The sequence below is a fragment of the Anomalospiza imberbis genome, chromosome 3 (genome assembly GCF_031753505.1).
Source record: "Anomalospiza imberbis isolate Cuckoo-Finch-1a 21T00152 chromosome 3, ASM3175350v1, whole genome shotgun sequence".
NCBI classification, from domain to species: Eukaryota; Metazoa; Chordata; class Aves; order Passeriformes; family Viduidae; genus Anomalospiza; species Anomalospiza imberbis.
Window position 1 is genome coordinate 104,401,310 of NC_089683.1, and position 13,634 is coordinate 104,414,943.

Below are 13,634 nucleotides of genomic sequence, written 5' to 3' on the forward strand. Positions count from 1 at the left end.
AGCTCCAGCCGCCAAGGCTCAAGGCAGCCACTGCACACACACACACCATAATGCAATAATAAAACATGTTTTCCAGGCAAAGCCAGAGCCACTATCTCCTCCAGAATGCAGGGAAGCCTTTTAAATGCAGAAGGGGTAAGGGAATGGGGTGCTGCATGTTTTGTGTGGCAGGCAGGTGAAAGCCCTGCTCTGATGCACACCAGGAATGCTGACTCTTAGAAAGGCAGACTGCTCCACCTCAAAAGCAGGGCTGACCTGCAAGGAGAGGCTATGGAAGTCTCTCAGTGCCAGAGATGCACAGCCAGGTGTAGTGCTGCTGGGTGGGAAGGTATCCAGGACAGGCAGCCAGGGGAATGGGAGCAATGGAAAACCCTTGGAGAGCAAGGCAGGGTCTGGGGATCCCTGTGGAAACACAACCACCTATTTCCTTTTCAGGCCCATTAATTCTCTATCCTTGCCATTCCCCTGTACTTGCACAGAGAATTGGACTGTTCCTAATGGAGCTGAAAAGATTTAGTACGTGCCAGGAGTGCTGCATGCGAGTTTTTGGGAAAATGAGCTCCAAGCCACATTGGCTGTGTTGGTCAGCACCATGTCTGATCCTGAGGGATCAGGGAAAGCTGAACAAAACACTGAGTTTTACCTGCACAAAATAAACCAGACCAAGCACTACTGCAGGACCGAGTCAGTAAAATAAAGTTGGAATGCACAGTGAAGACAAGGAGCATAAAAGCTTGTTACAAAACAGTCACTTACAGGAAAAGTTAAAGGGTATCTTGTAATATCTGTGGAAGCAGTGCCCAGCTCACATAAGCTTTCCTCCTGCTTTTAATCAAGTGCAATTAACTTTCCTCAGACATGAGAACAGCAGGGAAGTGCTGTGCTTCCATGTGAACTAACTGGTGTTTTTTGGTGCCCCAGACATCGACGAGTGCACCCTGCCCCCGTACTGCCACCACCGCTGCGTGAACACACCCGGCTCCTACTACTGCCAGTGCAATGCTGGCTTCCAGCTGGCATCCAACAACCACACCTGCGTAGGTAAGCACTCCTCAGCAGCCCCCAGCACACAACTGCCACAGACACACTGAAAGGAAATCAACACCAACAGGGAAAAGACTGCACTGAGGGGCTCCTTCCTCTCTGAGTGAGCCGAGAGTTACAGGAGGGTTGGAGAAAAATTTAGAGCTTTCTTGAATGTCTGTTATTTTGCTGGCATAGCAGATTTCCAAGGAACATCTAAAGCCTTATATTCAGTATTTAATCCTACATTGAATTATTCTTTCAGTTCTGCTTTATTATTGGCTTTCTTGATATTATTCCCAGTTCACATGCCACAGGCCAGAACTGGGAGTCAAAGGAATCAATACTATACCTCTGCAGTTATGAGCAATTACCCTCAGCACATGGTAAAGAAAGTCTTACACCACATTTGAATATCTAGAAAAAGTTAAAAGTTGAAACAAGGGTCACTAAGAGTGACCTTTGAGCTGTGATGTTGCCCTTAGAAATAAGACACTAAGGGAAGCTGCACAGTAAAAGTTTAAGACTGATGTCCAGTTTGAAATCATAACATCTGTTCTAGAAGGATGAGAGTAATAATAAAAGGTAACTCTGTCTGTAGAAGCACAGAGAGAATGGCTGTAAAATCAAGAGACTGGTGATGGAGATGGTCAGCTCTTTATAGATGTAATTTGTGTATATAAAATCTGTATTAGATACATAGAAAAACCAGGCTGTGTTTTCCAGCTTTCACCATCCCTTCCAAAGCATTGGCAACCCACACCAAGCACCCTGGCACACTGCACAGCTCTGCACTGAGACAGGAATTGCTTGGTTCTCACCAAATCATAGGGTTTTAAAACTGCCCATGGACACAAGAGAACCACGTGACAAAAGTTACTTATTTGTCCCTTTCCGTGGCTCAAATGGAAGGTGGATTCTTTCGGCACTTCCCCAAATACCCCTTCCCTGGCTTTCCAGCCTCCCAGCCTCATCAGGCACATTTCTACCATGTAAAGGGGAGGAAAGCTTAAGGAGAAGATTTATGAATGGATGGTTGCTGCATCAAGACAAACTCACATCTGCCACAGCAGCACTTGACAGCTGTAGTTATTACATTTGTGTCATGACTTCTGCCTGTATTGAAAATGGGTCAATATTTCTTGGAAAATGAACAGAACTGGGGCTGTGGCCACCAAATTTATTCCTCATGGTAGTATTGGAGAAGGAATGATGTACATCCTTTGCACTGTTGCCAGAAAGAAATTCAGAGGAAGAGAAAGACTTTGTGATGAGTTTTCCCCTATTATCGTTCATTTTTTCAGGACTAGGAGGAATGCAGAGAATTCATGTCCTTTTCATTGGCTTCATTTTTGAGTGTCTCATCTTTGTCAGTTTTTAGGTGTATCTGTAAAATTACAGTGTTGCTGACATTTATAAGCCATGAACTCAAAGGTTTTTTTCCAAGCACAGCTTTCTACTCATGGAGATATCTGATAAACACAAACATGAACTGAAAACATGCAGGAGGGAAATACAGGGGAAAACACTAAAATCTACAGACTGGCAGGAGCAGCAGTTAATCAACAGTCTGTGCCAAACAAGGGCTATAGATTCCAGAGGTGATTAGACTTAAATAAACTTCCCATTAAAAATTGCTTCTCTTCTCATACCAGTGTCCTCAAAATGTTCTTGGGATGGGCAACACCATGGAAAATGTAGCACAGAAAAATACCTTCCCCCAATATGGTCTAGGCCTTAGAGCTCTGCAGAACTCTACTGGCCTCAAAGGCTCATGTTATAATTGCAATGGAATTTAAAAGAACAAATTTTCTGAGTAATAAATAGCTCAAATAAATCTTAACCACTGCATGCTGAGAGGTCTTATCAGTATGTGTTCCTTATATCAATTATTTATAGGGACTTGGCATTTCATACCTGAAAAAAAGGCACTGGAATGTGGAGCTTAATAGCCACATTAAACATTTTTGGGAGAATTCATCACACATTTGAATAACTCTCATTCCTAGAAAAATACTGGTTTTTACATGGAATGTAAAGCAGAGATCTAACATTGCTCCAGTGTCTGCAGATCTACACTGGTAGAGCCAACTGAGCTTCTGCTAAGCAACAGGCCTAGCCTAAGGACTAATCCACCAAGCCTAATTACCACCTACACAAGAAAAATATCTCATTTTTCCTTTCAGACATAAATGAATGTGATGCCAACAACCCATGTGCACAGCAGTGCTACAATATCCTGGGTTCTTTCATTTGTCAGTGTAATCCAGGCTTTGAGCTAAGCAGTGACAGAATCAACTGTGAAGGTAAGACTTTTTTTTTTTTTTGTCTTGGAAAAGCAACTTTTTTTCTTTGTTTTTGTTTGCCCTGAAGCCTTTCTGTGAACTAAGGGACAGAATTGAAGTGGAGACACTCTGTGGGTAGAGTTTGTAGCCAAAACCCTTAAGATATTTATTTTTTATGGTACAAAGGAGGCTAATTCACACCTGAGTAGCTGTAGCTGCTTTCAGGTACAGGTAGGAATGGGTCTCTCTATAGCAAGTGCAAAACAAGAGATTGCTGCACTTCAGATCCCAAGTGGAAAGAAAGAGGTTTGTGAGCCCTGACTGCACAAACTCCCTGGAATTGTGGGTGGTCTAATGCTGATGATCATTAAATGAATCGGAAAGGAATGCACACCAAAAACAAGGGAAATTTTGTGTGTTGTTAGGCTCCTCTGCAAACAAAACCTCCAATTCCTGATTTTAAGGGAGCGACAAGTGTGCTTTTGAGGTGCTTTGCAGCCTGTGTACACAAACAGCATGCCTCCTGTATGATTATACAATCAACACTTTATTTCCTCTGCCAGAGGCTCCACAGGGGTGCCCTAATCTCCTTTTGGACACATGATGACCTCACCCTTAGAGCCCACATCCTTTCTACCAGCCTTGAAGACAGAGAGGTCCCTGCTTCAGCACTGCCCTCCCCAATGAGCTGGAAGAGCTGTTACAGAGGCTCCCTCTGCTAAGCCAAGCTGCTTAACCTAATCCTATTTGAACAGAACAGGGAACAGCAAGCATGCAGCCTCCAAGGACATCCCTGACCCCAGCCCAAGAGCTGGGCTCAGCTCACAGGTAGGAGGAGGGAGATCTGTGCTTTCCAAGCCAACCCCTCCTCTTGCTGGGTTTAAATTAATTTCCTGTTGATGGCATACACTGTTCAGTTCTGTTTCACACCAGGCTTCCCTCACAAGGGACTGATGGATACACAAGAATAAAGAAGCAGGAGAATCATATCCACTGATTATTATTAGAAGGCAAAAAAAAAAAAAAAAGACCTTTCCCTCTTTCCCAGAGAGCTACTCCATGAGTGTAGGGCACAAGTACAAAGGCAACATTTTTGCCTTACTAACTAATCTCACAGCTGTGGGTTTTTTCCTCAAAGTCATCATATTTTTGAATACTGCAAGTATACACAATTTCAGGAGTTATTTTCCCAAACCCCTTCTGAAGTCTAATTTAGTTTCTGCTTCCTCAAATCCAAAATTCTTCTTTTGGAGGATTACTAACAAAATCCCAGCAGAGCTCACCCTTCCATTCTCAAGGTGTTAAGCAGCACATTTCAGGTTTTGGATAGCTCTTTTCAGATTTTTTTTTCCCAAGCATTTAGCTATTTTATTTAGTTCTGTAACTAGGTAAATTTTAAAAGCCAATGACACGAAGCTCTCTTGCTCTCTGCAGACACTGACGAATGCAGAACCTCAAGTTACATATGTCAGTACCAGTGTGTCAACGAGCCAGGGAAATTCTCCTGTGTGTGCCCTGAAGGATACCAGGTAGTAGGAGGCAGGACATGCCAAGGTAAGTGCCCGCCCCTTGGCAGGCTCAGCCCTGCATTATTTACACCACTTCAGGCTAAGGGTGATTGCTAGCTAAATGGTTGTATTGCATGACAGGATTACTGTGCTGATAGCAGAAGATATGTTGATAAAGCACTTGATGATTCATTAAATATCTTCTAATCTCATTTGAATCCTTCAGCTCAAACTCCAAGTCCTTTGGATTCCTAGGACAAAATTTCAGTTTTTGCAGCCCTCGGGTAAAACTTGGATGTAAAGGTAGTGGCTCTAAATTTGAGATCAACACCCCTGAATAAATCCAGGTCATTTTTTACAGCCAAGAAACATGTCTTTATATTATGTTTCTTTTCAGATTCCTAAACCCTGTCACAATAAAAATTAAAGATGTGCTTCTTCTGATAAAGGAGAAAAAAATGCAAGCCTTCAGCAGCTTAGATAATTCATGTGTAGAAAAATAAGCGTTCTGGCCAGGTGCCACCAAATGCCAGGATTTTAAAGTTTGTGGTTTTTTCTCAGTGGTGCTAAAAGTCTCTGCATCTTATTAGACAATATTGCAGAACAATATTCTCTATGGTTGATTAAAGCATCTGAAAACCTGTTTGTGCCTTCCAAGAGATTACTTTTGGATAAAGCCTTTCTGTGCCTGTATGAAATTTAGGAGACCATGTGGGTAGACAGTGGGGCTCTGGCACTGACAGGAAATAGAGCATTAATACAGTTCAAGGCTCACAGTCTCCACCTCCCTTCAGGGTTCTTTTCTCAGGCAAAAGAAGCTCTACTTTGCACGATAAACAAGTTTTCACTATTCCTTCTAAAGCTGTTTTGGTGAAAATGTAGCCATTAATGAAGCACTTTAGACTATGAAATCCAGGTTATAACAACTGAGAAGCTGCAAAAGGCAGGTAATCACAATCCTTCCTTGAGACCTTTTTCCTCTGTCTCCAGGACACCTTTGGCTGTAAAATCATTCTTTGCTAATTATAAACTTGACAGCACTTCCACAATTGCATTATATATGATTAATGTGCATCTCCAGTCAGCTAAAAACATTCAGTCTTGCTTAACATCCAATAAGCAAGTTTATTCCACTTCTGCACAGAGAAACCCTTCATAGCCAGGTCCCAGAAAACAAGACAAAGTCGACATGGAAAGCTGCTGGGTTTCAACAGACAAGCAGGTTTTTTGTAGTACCTTTGTAGCAACCCAGTTTCCATCTGCTTTGACACAGTCCCTCCTCCTTCCTCCTAGATATAAATGAGTGTGAGACCACTAATGAATGCAGAGAGGATGAAATCTGCTGGAATTACCATGGAGGGTTCCGTTGTTACCCCAGAAATCCTTGTCAAGAGCCCTACGTCCTTACCTCGGAGAAGTAAGGGAAAAATTAAAAAAAATTTAAAATTAAATCTTGTGTTTTAGGCTCATCCTCAGGAAGGGACATGATGGAATGAACCAGAACATTGTATTTTAATGTCTTTTCCTTTGCTCTTGCCCTGTTTGTGTGGCAGCCGCTGCGTGTGCCCGGTGTCCAACGCCATTTGCCGGGAGCTGCCCTACTCAGTGGTGTACAAGTACATGAGCATCCGCTCCGACAGGACCGTGCCCTCCGACATCTTCCAGATCCAGGCCACCACCATCTACCCCAATACCATCAACACCTTCAGGATCAAGTCTGGCAACGAGAACGGAGAGTTCTACCTGAGGGTGAGTACTGGGGGCACTCAGACCCTGCCTCCACACCACCCCATCCTTGTGACAACCCCAGAGGTCCCCATAAGGCTTCCACAACACCCCAGAGTTCGGCAGCTTTTTGGTGCCTCCTTACCAAGTGTGCTTGGTTTCCAGTTTTTAACAAACCTTTTACTTTCCTACCTGAAAACCCTAAACTGTGACTCCTACTATTTCTTTCAACTCAGGAATATTTAGCAATCCTGGGACACCCGTGTCAGATTCACACAAAATATCTCCCTGCCTTCCCCTCTCTGTACCACCACCTCAGATAAATCTGTTTAGGACACAATTATAGAAAGACTCCTTGTACAATTACATTAATTACATTTCTCATTTTGCAAAAGAAGAAATCAATAACAGCATTCTAGAAATCTGTGCCCCATCCCAAACTAAGCTCAGGCCAACTTACAGTGCTGTTGAGACATAATTAAACTTTTATTTCCCATAGTAAAAACCAAGGAAGTTCAAATTACTTGGGATAGCAGTATTTCCTGTTAGTGGGATACATTCAAGTAGATATACATAAATGGGAGTGTCTAGAACATCTGGTTTTTAAGGGTTTTTTTGGGAAGAAATCTCATTTTCTTGAACCCCTATAATATTTAGAAATTCCCAGGAAATCCTTTTCCCTTCATATGTGGCTTTACACTCAGTAAAACAGATTCAGCACAAAAATTTTCTATCAGAAATACAGTAATTGGGAGGTTTTAATGTTTAATTATTTTCCTTCAAATCAGGAGATTATGGGCTTTTGGTAGTACAAGTGTACCAAGCTGCGCTATTGCCATTTACACCATGTTTACCCAAGGTGGGAACAGGGAACTACTCACCCACATATCATTCGTTGTGACATAACAAATCCAGGGGAAAACACTGGATTACAGGTTACACATCAAAACCCCCTAACTATCCCCAGAATACAAACAGCTACTTGCTTAAAATAAAAACAAGATCACTACAGGTCCCACTTGGGTTAGACCCCAGTGTGGCTCTCAGACTGACCCTTGGAGTAACAATTCCTACCTCCTGTTGCCACCCAACAAGAAATCACAGGCCTTAAATAAGGAAGCATGTGTTTATTCCTGCCAGGGGACTGTGGTAAACAAAAGCTTATTTGGAAGCTATTCCAACTGTTGTAGTAAAATGCTGAGCTGGCTCCTGGATGCAGCAGATGGACTGGATTCATCTATGCACCCAACACATGTGACAGGGGGAGAAAATATTTGGAGTAGGCTAAGGGAGAGATGGAGTTGACCCTTTTATCATCATCTGGAAAAGACAAAACTGTTTGACAAACCAGCAGCATAACCCCAGAAGGAGAAAAGAGCTTTGAAGCAAAACAAGATGGGGATAGCAATAGGCACACACCAGTAACAAAAATTCCCAGCGTTTACAAGGACAGCATAACTTCTGGAGCATGAGCCACAAGACAGACTTTTGAGTTTCCCTCCACTGAACAAACTATCTCACTGTTAAAGACATTAGGGCTCTTGTTTTACTTGTTCTCTCTCTATTTTAAAACCTGGTAGATGGGGTTAAAACAAAGACCATCTTGGGATAGATTACAACTTCCCACATCCTCTGGGGGAGTCAGCGTAACCAGGAACAGATTTTGCAGCACAGTTTATTCCTGTGGGCCTCAGTCAGGTGGAGTTTTCCCTGCAGCACAGCCAGGTGTGAGATTAGTCATGGCCCTTTGGAAGTGTTAAAAGCACCCTTGCCTCGTGCATGCCTGTACTGAGACAGAGCCTTGCACAGAGCGGTGACACAGCAGCAGGGATGCCGCTGGGAGTTGCTGTGGGTTGGACTGAGCTGGGCTTTGTCGTGTTGCTGTTGTTGCAGCAAACCAGCGCAGTGAGCGCGATGCTGGTGCTGGTGAAGTCGCTGTCAGGCCCCAGGGAGCACATCGTGGACCTGGAGATGCTGACAGTGAACAGCCTGAACTACCGCACGAGCTCGGTGCTGAGGTTAACGATCATCGTGGGACCTTACGCCTTTTAGTGTTTGCAACAACCCTCCGCTGGCACTCGCAGCAGCCAAAGAATATTACCAGAAAGAAAGCACTTACTATTTTTATTTATAGATTTTGCTCTCTTTTTTAAAAGAATTTGTTTAGTAAGTTGATCTCTCTTATTCACACATTACATCTGTAATTCCAAATTAGTAGATATGTTCCATAGTATAACATGGGCATTGTCACTTTCTGTATAAAGATTTAAATCTTTTTTTATTACCTTCTTTGGACTAGATACATACTATGCTTTTATATGGGAACTGTATGTTCATACTATCCTGTAAAGCTTCACACACCCTTCCTAGCCAAATAGGTCATGCAATTTAAAAGTGATCTTCTGGTTTGTTTTTATTTTAAATTCTAATGCAGCTACACTGAATCTCAAAAAAGAAAAAAATTATGTAGTACAAATGATACACAAAGTAACGGTTATCTGATAAGCTAAAATATATTTCTTATTTTTAACTACTTTGTAACAAAAGGTAACAGTAAATAAAAATCTATTTCTGTAGACATTTATGTGCTATCACGGTTGGTTTTTCTAATCTGGGTTGGAGGTAAAGTGACATTGTGAGAAATGGTTTTTGTATGCAGATTGTGTTAACCATAACCATGGAATACATTATGCTCTCTTCAAGAAAAATAGACTGTAGGAAGAAAATGTCTCCAACAAAGAAAGAAACTCCAAATGGGAAATCACCAGACAGGGCACAAATGTCCATGAGAACACTGTTGGTAGTTACTGCTCAGAGGGAGGCAGCATTTTCAGACTGAAGTTAACATACTATTTTCCAGAAATATTATGTTGTATACTAAGAATTGAGTGCATTTTCTTATTAAGTTATATCATTTTCAGGCACTCGGTCCTGTTCTTGCTCTTACAACTCAGATGTATTATGTACAGTGTTCATAAAATTTATTTCTAATTCAAGAACTAATAACATCTTTTGTAATATGTAAAATCTTATTTCTTGTTTAAAATGTAGTAGTTAATCCTTTGATGTACAAAATTTTTAATAAAGATCTCTTACCATATTGTATTTGGTCTATTTTGAGGTAGTTTGTTACTACTGCTGTTCTTGTCACGTACTGTGGGAGTTGGCAAAGCCATGTTAGGGTCTGAACAGTCAGAGGGATCCAGATCAGCCTGTACAGGATCTTGGAAGACTCAAAACACAATTCTGTTGTAGAAGAACAAGCCTGCTGCCTACTGAGATTTAGTGTTAGTGACAGCAAAAGTTCACTCCAGAGCAAAACTTAGAAAAGCCCACAGCCCCTGTGGTTGAGGGCAACACATCCCCCTGCCCAGGCAGACTACAGAGCAGGACACCATTATCCAATGATCATTCCTCCAGGAAATCATTTGTGGCTTTAAACAAACACTTCACCTGCCAAAAGGCTCAGAGCACGTGGCTGCAGCACAGGCCAGGAAACCGTGCTGGTGCTGGGTCACGTTCTCTTTGCCTGGGGCCCAAAGCAGTGGGGTGAGAACCCCAGCACTCCTCATCCCTCCCAGCAGGGAGGGGCTCACCAGGACAAACCCAGTTGCTCTGTAGTGGGATTTAACTGGGGTTTGCCATGGTGAAAAGTCTCTGCTACAGAGTTTGGCTTGTAGGGAGCTCCTTCCTCCCCATTCATCCCTACAAATCCACTCAGTCTGAAAGGCAACTCCTTGTTCCACACAAGCACTGAACAAGATGCCTCCAGCCTCCTGCTCCCCCATGCAATTCCCGTGGCAAATGGCACATACTCACCTCTACATGTCCTTTAATTAATTTTGTCTCTTGATGTAGGCTGTCCTCACGAGCTGTGCTGCCCCTCAGGCACCCCCCTCCACCCCCAACATCAGCACTGTTCTTTTACACCAACTTTTAATTTCCAAATTGTGTGATTCGGCATTGCCCACTCCAAGAAAGTCAGTTTTGGTGCTTTTAAGTTTAAAATGGGCAATTCTCTCTTCAGAGGTGCCCAGAAGAAGCTCAAGTGGCTTTGCTTCTGTAAGAGCCGAGACTTGAAGGGCACCAGGCTGGTCCCTGGAGTAAATTAAGGAGCCACAAATTATCCCTGAAGTCCCCAAGCTGCCAGGCTCTGCCCCAAGGATTTACTTAACCAGTTTTTATATCAGTCTCACCAACAGCCCTTTTAAGCCTTCCTTTTAAAACTCTGCTCATCTGACAGGAACCCAAAATTGATCATTATATATAAGAATATTTATATACCTCTCAAATGACAGAAGCAACAGAGGCACTTTTACCTCACACACGTGCCCAAGTCATTCTCAGCCTGCACAGTCCCACACACCTCATTGTGCAGGATACTTGGCTCAATCTACTTTATTTACACACAACTGCCCTGCTCCCTGTCTGTTTGCAATATTCAGGTGTCCAGCAGACCACTGAGAGCCCAAAGTGGCCAAGTCAGAGGTTGTCACAGAGCTCAGGAGTGCAGATCCAGCCATGTGTCACTATTCTGCAGGCTGGTTGAGCCTGAAGGCAGTCACTGGGTGTGGGCAGCGCTTCCATGAGAGCCAGGAGCTGGAATAACAGCAGCCCCTCCAAACCAAAACAGGAGCAGAGCTGAGCTCTGCAGAAACTGGCAGGGGGTGGTTGGTTTTATTTTGGGTAGGGGTGGCGTACATGACTGAGCCTGAAAGGAGCCCACAGTCAGAATGAGAAGATGGTTCAGAGCCTGAACGAGAGCTTTTGTATACCAAAAAACCTTCACGTTTTTAGGAGGGAAACCTATAGGTCCTCTAATTCTCCAGGCAAGCAGAGCTTCACCTGTTCCCTACAAATTGTATGGAAGTGCAGCAAACATGCAACGAGAGTTTGAAGAGCTACATGGATTATAAGGGACACTAAAATCCCAAGAAATTATATGAGAGCAGAGTGTTTGCTCAGCCTTCTCTGTATCCCACTGCCATGACCATCACCAAGAGCACACTCCAGGATGGATTCTCATATACATCTGTCAATGTTGGAGAAGAGTCTAAATCAGGATTACATGCAAAGTTTAGTATCTTCTCAGAAACAGAAAAGAGGGAGAAAATAGAGGGAAAAAATGGGACTGAGTAAACAGAACTTAAGGAAATCAAAATGCGAGTTCATTCACTTCCCCAGGACCACCTGAACACAGTGCAGTGGGATTATTTTGCTTGGAAGGCTCACAAATGCAAGTTTGTTGTTGAATCCTGTTTCCATGGCTGCAAAGAGTTGCTTGTGTTTTGAATGATCATCCGTGTTTCTAACTTTATAAGTCTTCTAATAAAATATAGAACAGCTGCTGCCCCAGTCAGCTGTTGAGCATATGGAGCCCACCAGGGACAAAGCCCACTGTTAACACAGAGAATTATTTTTAACGCCCTCACATATCTAAACTTCCCCATCATCTCAGCAAAATGGCACAATTCCACACTTCCCAGCTGGGGGAACACCTGCGTCATGCAAAACTGAACTGGGCTGCATCTGCTACAAAACCCAATTTTATTTCATCTGGCCAGCAGAAAAAAGTGATCAGCCTCAGTGAATAGGGCAAAAAGTTAACTGAGTTCTATATCTGGGGAAAAGCAGATGTCTAGTTAAGATGTTTATACAGAAAACATTTCTGTATATATTAGGAGGAAAGAGAGCTGTTTAATAAAACAGGGTTGGGTTAGAGTTGCCAAAGCAAATTTGAAGGGCAGTACAACAGATTTGTAATTTTTGCATGGGAAAAGACATGAAATCCTGTTTTATATTGATATTGATTATGTGCATTGAACAAGTTATTTTTTTTTAAGTAAGTTACCTCCAAATTAACTCCTTAAAGTCTCACACTTACTGTGTATATTTTCTCAGCAGAAAAAACAGCAAATATCATGTCACAGAAATATGATGAGGCAGCATTGAAGGCACCCCCTGATTTATTCTCTGCTATCTCAGCAAGCACCTTGATACTGACTGAGGGACTAAGATACCCAGCAATACTTCCTGCAGACCAAAATACTGGAAGCAGGTGAGCTCCAGGTTTTGTTTGCAAACGCATTCACTCTGTCAGTCACATGCTTTCTCAAGAGATAAATTATTTTGCTTTCTGATCCAGAATCCCAGTGGTCCCAGAAGAAACATCAGCACTCTGCATCCCTGCTCCTTCACAGAAATGCATCTGGATAATCATTTTTAAATGTTGATAATATATTTGTAACTTCTACCTAACCATAAAGTTCATTTATATTCAAACAGGATAAACATTCAAAAGGTGCAGCTCTCTGCTAAGCACTCTAGCAGCCCCTGCCCTGCAAACACACTCTGCTGCACTTCATTGCATTGCTGTAAAAGAACATTCTTTTTTTTCTCTCCCCACAACCCTTAAGACACCCACTAAAGCTTCTGCAGGTCCACAAAAACTCCCAAAGCTAAGACATGGCCCATCCCCATCCATACACCTGAACAAGCACACAGAAAGGCTTTCAAATGGAGTGGCCTGCCAGCTGGGTTGACAAAAGCAACATATTTATGCTGTTAAACTCTGAAACCACAGCCATGGATGTTACACAGGCACCTCAAGGTTTAAATCCTGCCAGTGTCACTCTAGAAACATCTGAACCTGTGACCACCTCCTCTGGAGGGTCACATTTTCTTCTTGCACTGGAGTGTTTCTGGAGTATCTCTGTGCAACATACAGGAATGTTTCCTATACAGAATATATACAACAAACACCCAAGTGGGAAGTCAAAAGAGCAAAATTCCTGCAGGCGGCATGGAAACTAGGAAAACAAACAAATTTTGGAAGCTCGGAGCAAGGGCTGCAGAGGGGGAAGCCAACATACCAAAACAGCAGGGTAAAAGGCATTATTAAAATCAATAAGTCATTCTCTGAGAAGCTGAGGCTGTACATGAACACAGCAAATGGAAATGTTCCTGAGCTCTGGAAGGTCACGGGTGAAAACAAACACGGCAGGCCAAAGGAGCAGCTTGCAAATGCCTGCACTGGCAAATCAAAACTCTCCCAGTCACAGCAAAAGCAACATCCCAGGAGGCTGATGGGGCC

At 42.8% G+C, this 13,634-nt stretch overlaps 1 protein-coding gene and 1 long non-coding RNA gene across 5 annotated transcripts in view; one reads left to right on the forward strand and one right to left on the reverse strand.

Annotated features, from left to right (window-relative positions):
* The window catches only part of EFEMP1 (EGF containing fibulin extracellular matrix protein 1), a 45,482-nt gene extending 35,836 nt beyond the window's left edge, over positions 1-9,646 (forward strand). For all 3 annotated transcript variants that reach the window (XM_068186171.1, XM_068186172.1, XM_068186169.1), the window contains exons 6-11: positions 922-1,041; positions 3,210-3,329; positions 4,743-4,862; positions 6,110-6,233; positions 6,370-6,565; positions 8,435-9,646. In XM_068186171.1, the coding sequence (XP_068042272.1) occupies positions 922-1,041; positions 3,210-3,329; positions 4,743-4,862; positions 6,110-6,233; positions 6,370-6,565; positions 8,435-8,593 (839 nt within the window). In that variant the 3' untranslated portion in view covers positions 8,594-9,646. The remainder of the gene's footprint in view (positions 1-921; positions 1,042-3,209; positions 3,330-4,742; positions 4,863-6,109; positions 6,234-6,369; positions 6,566-8,434) is intronic.
* Positions 1-13,634, reverse strand: part of LOC137471683 (uncharacterized) — a 34,670-nt gene that overhangs the window by 9,481 nt on the left and 11,555 nt on the right. The gene's annotated exons all lie outside the window — the stretch shown is intronic.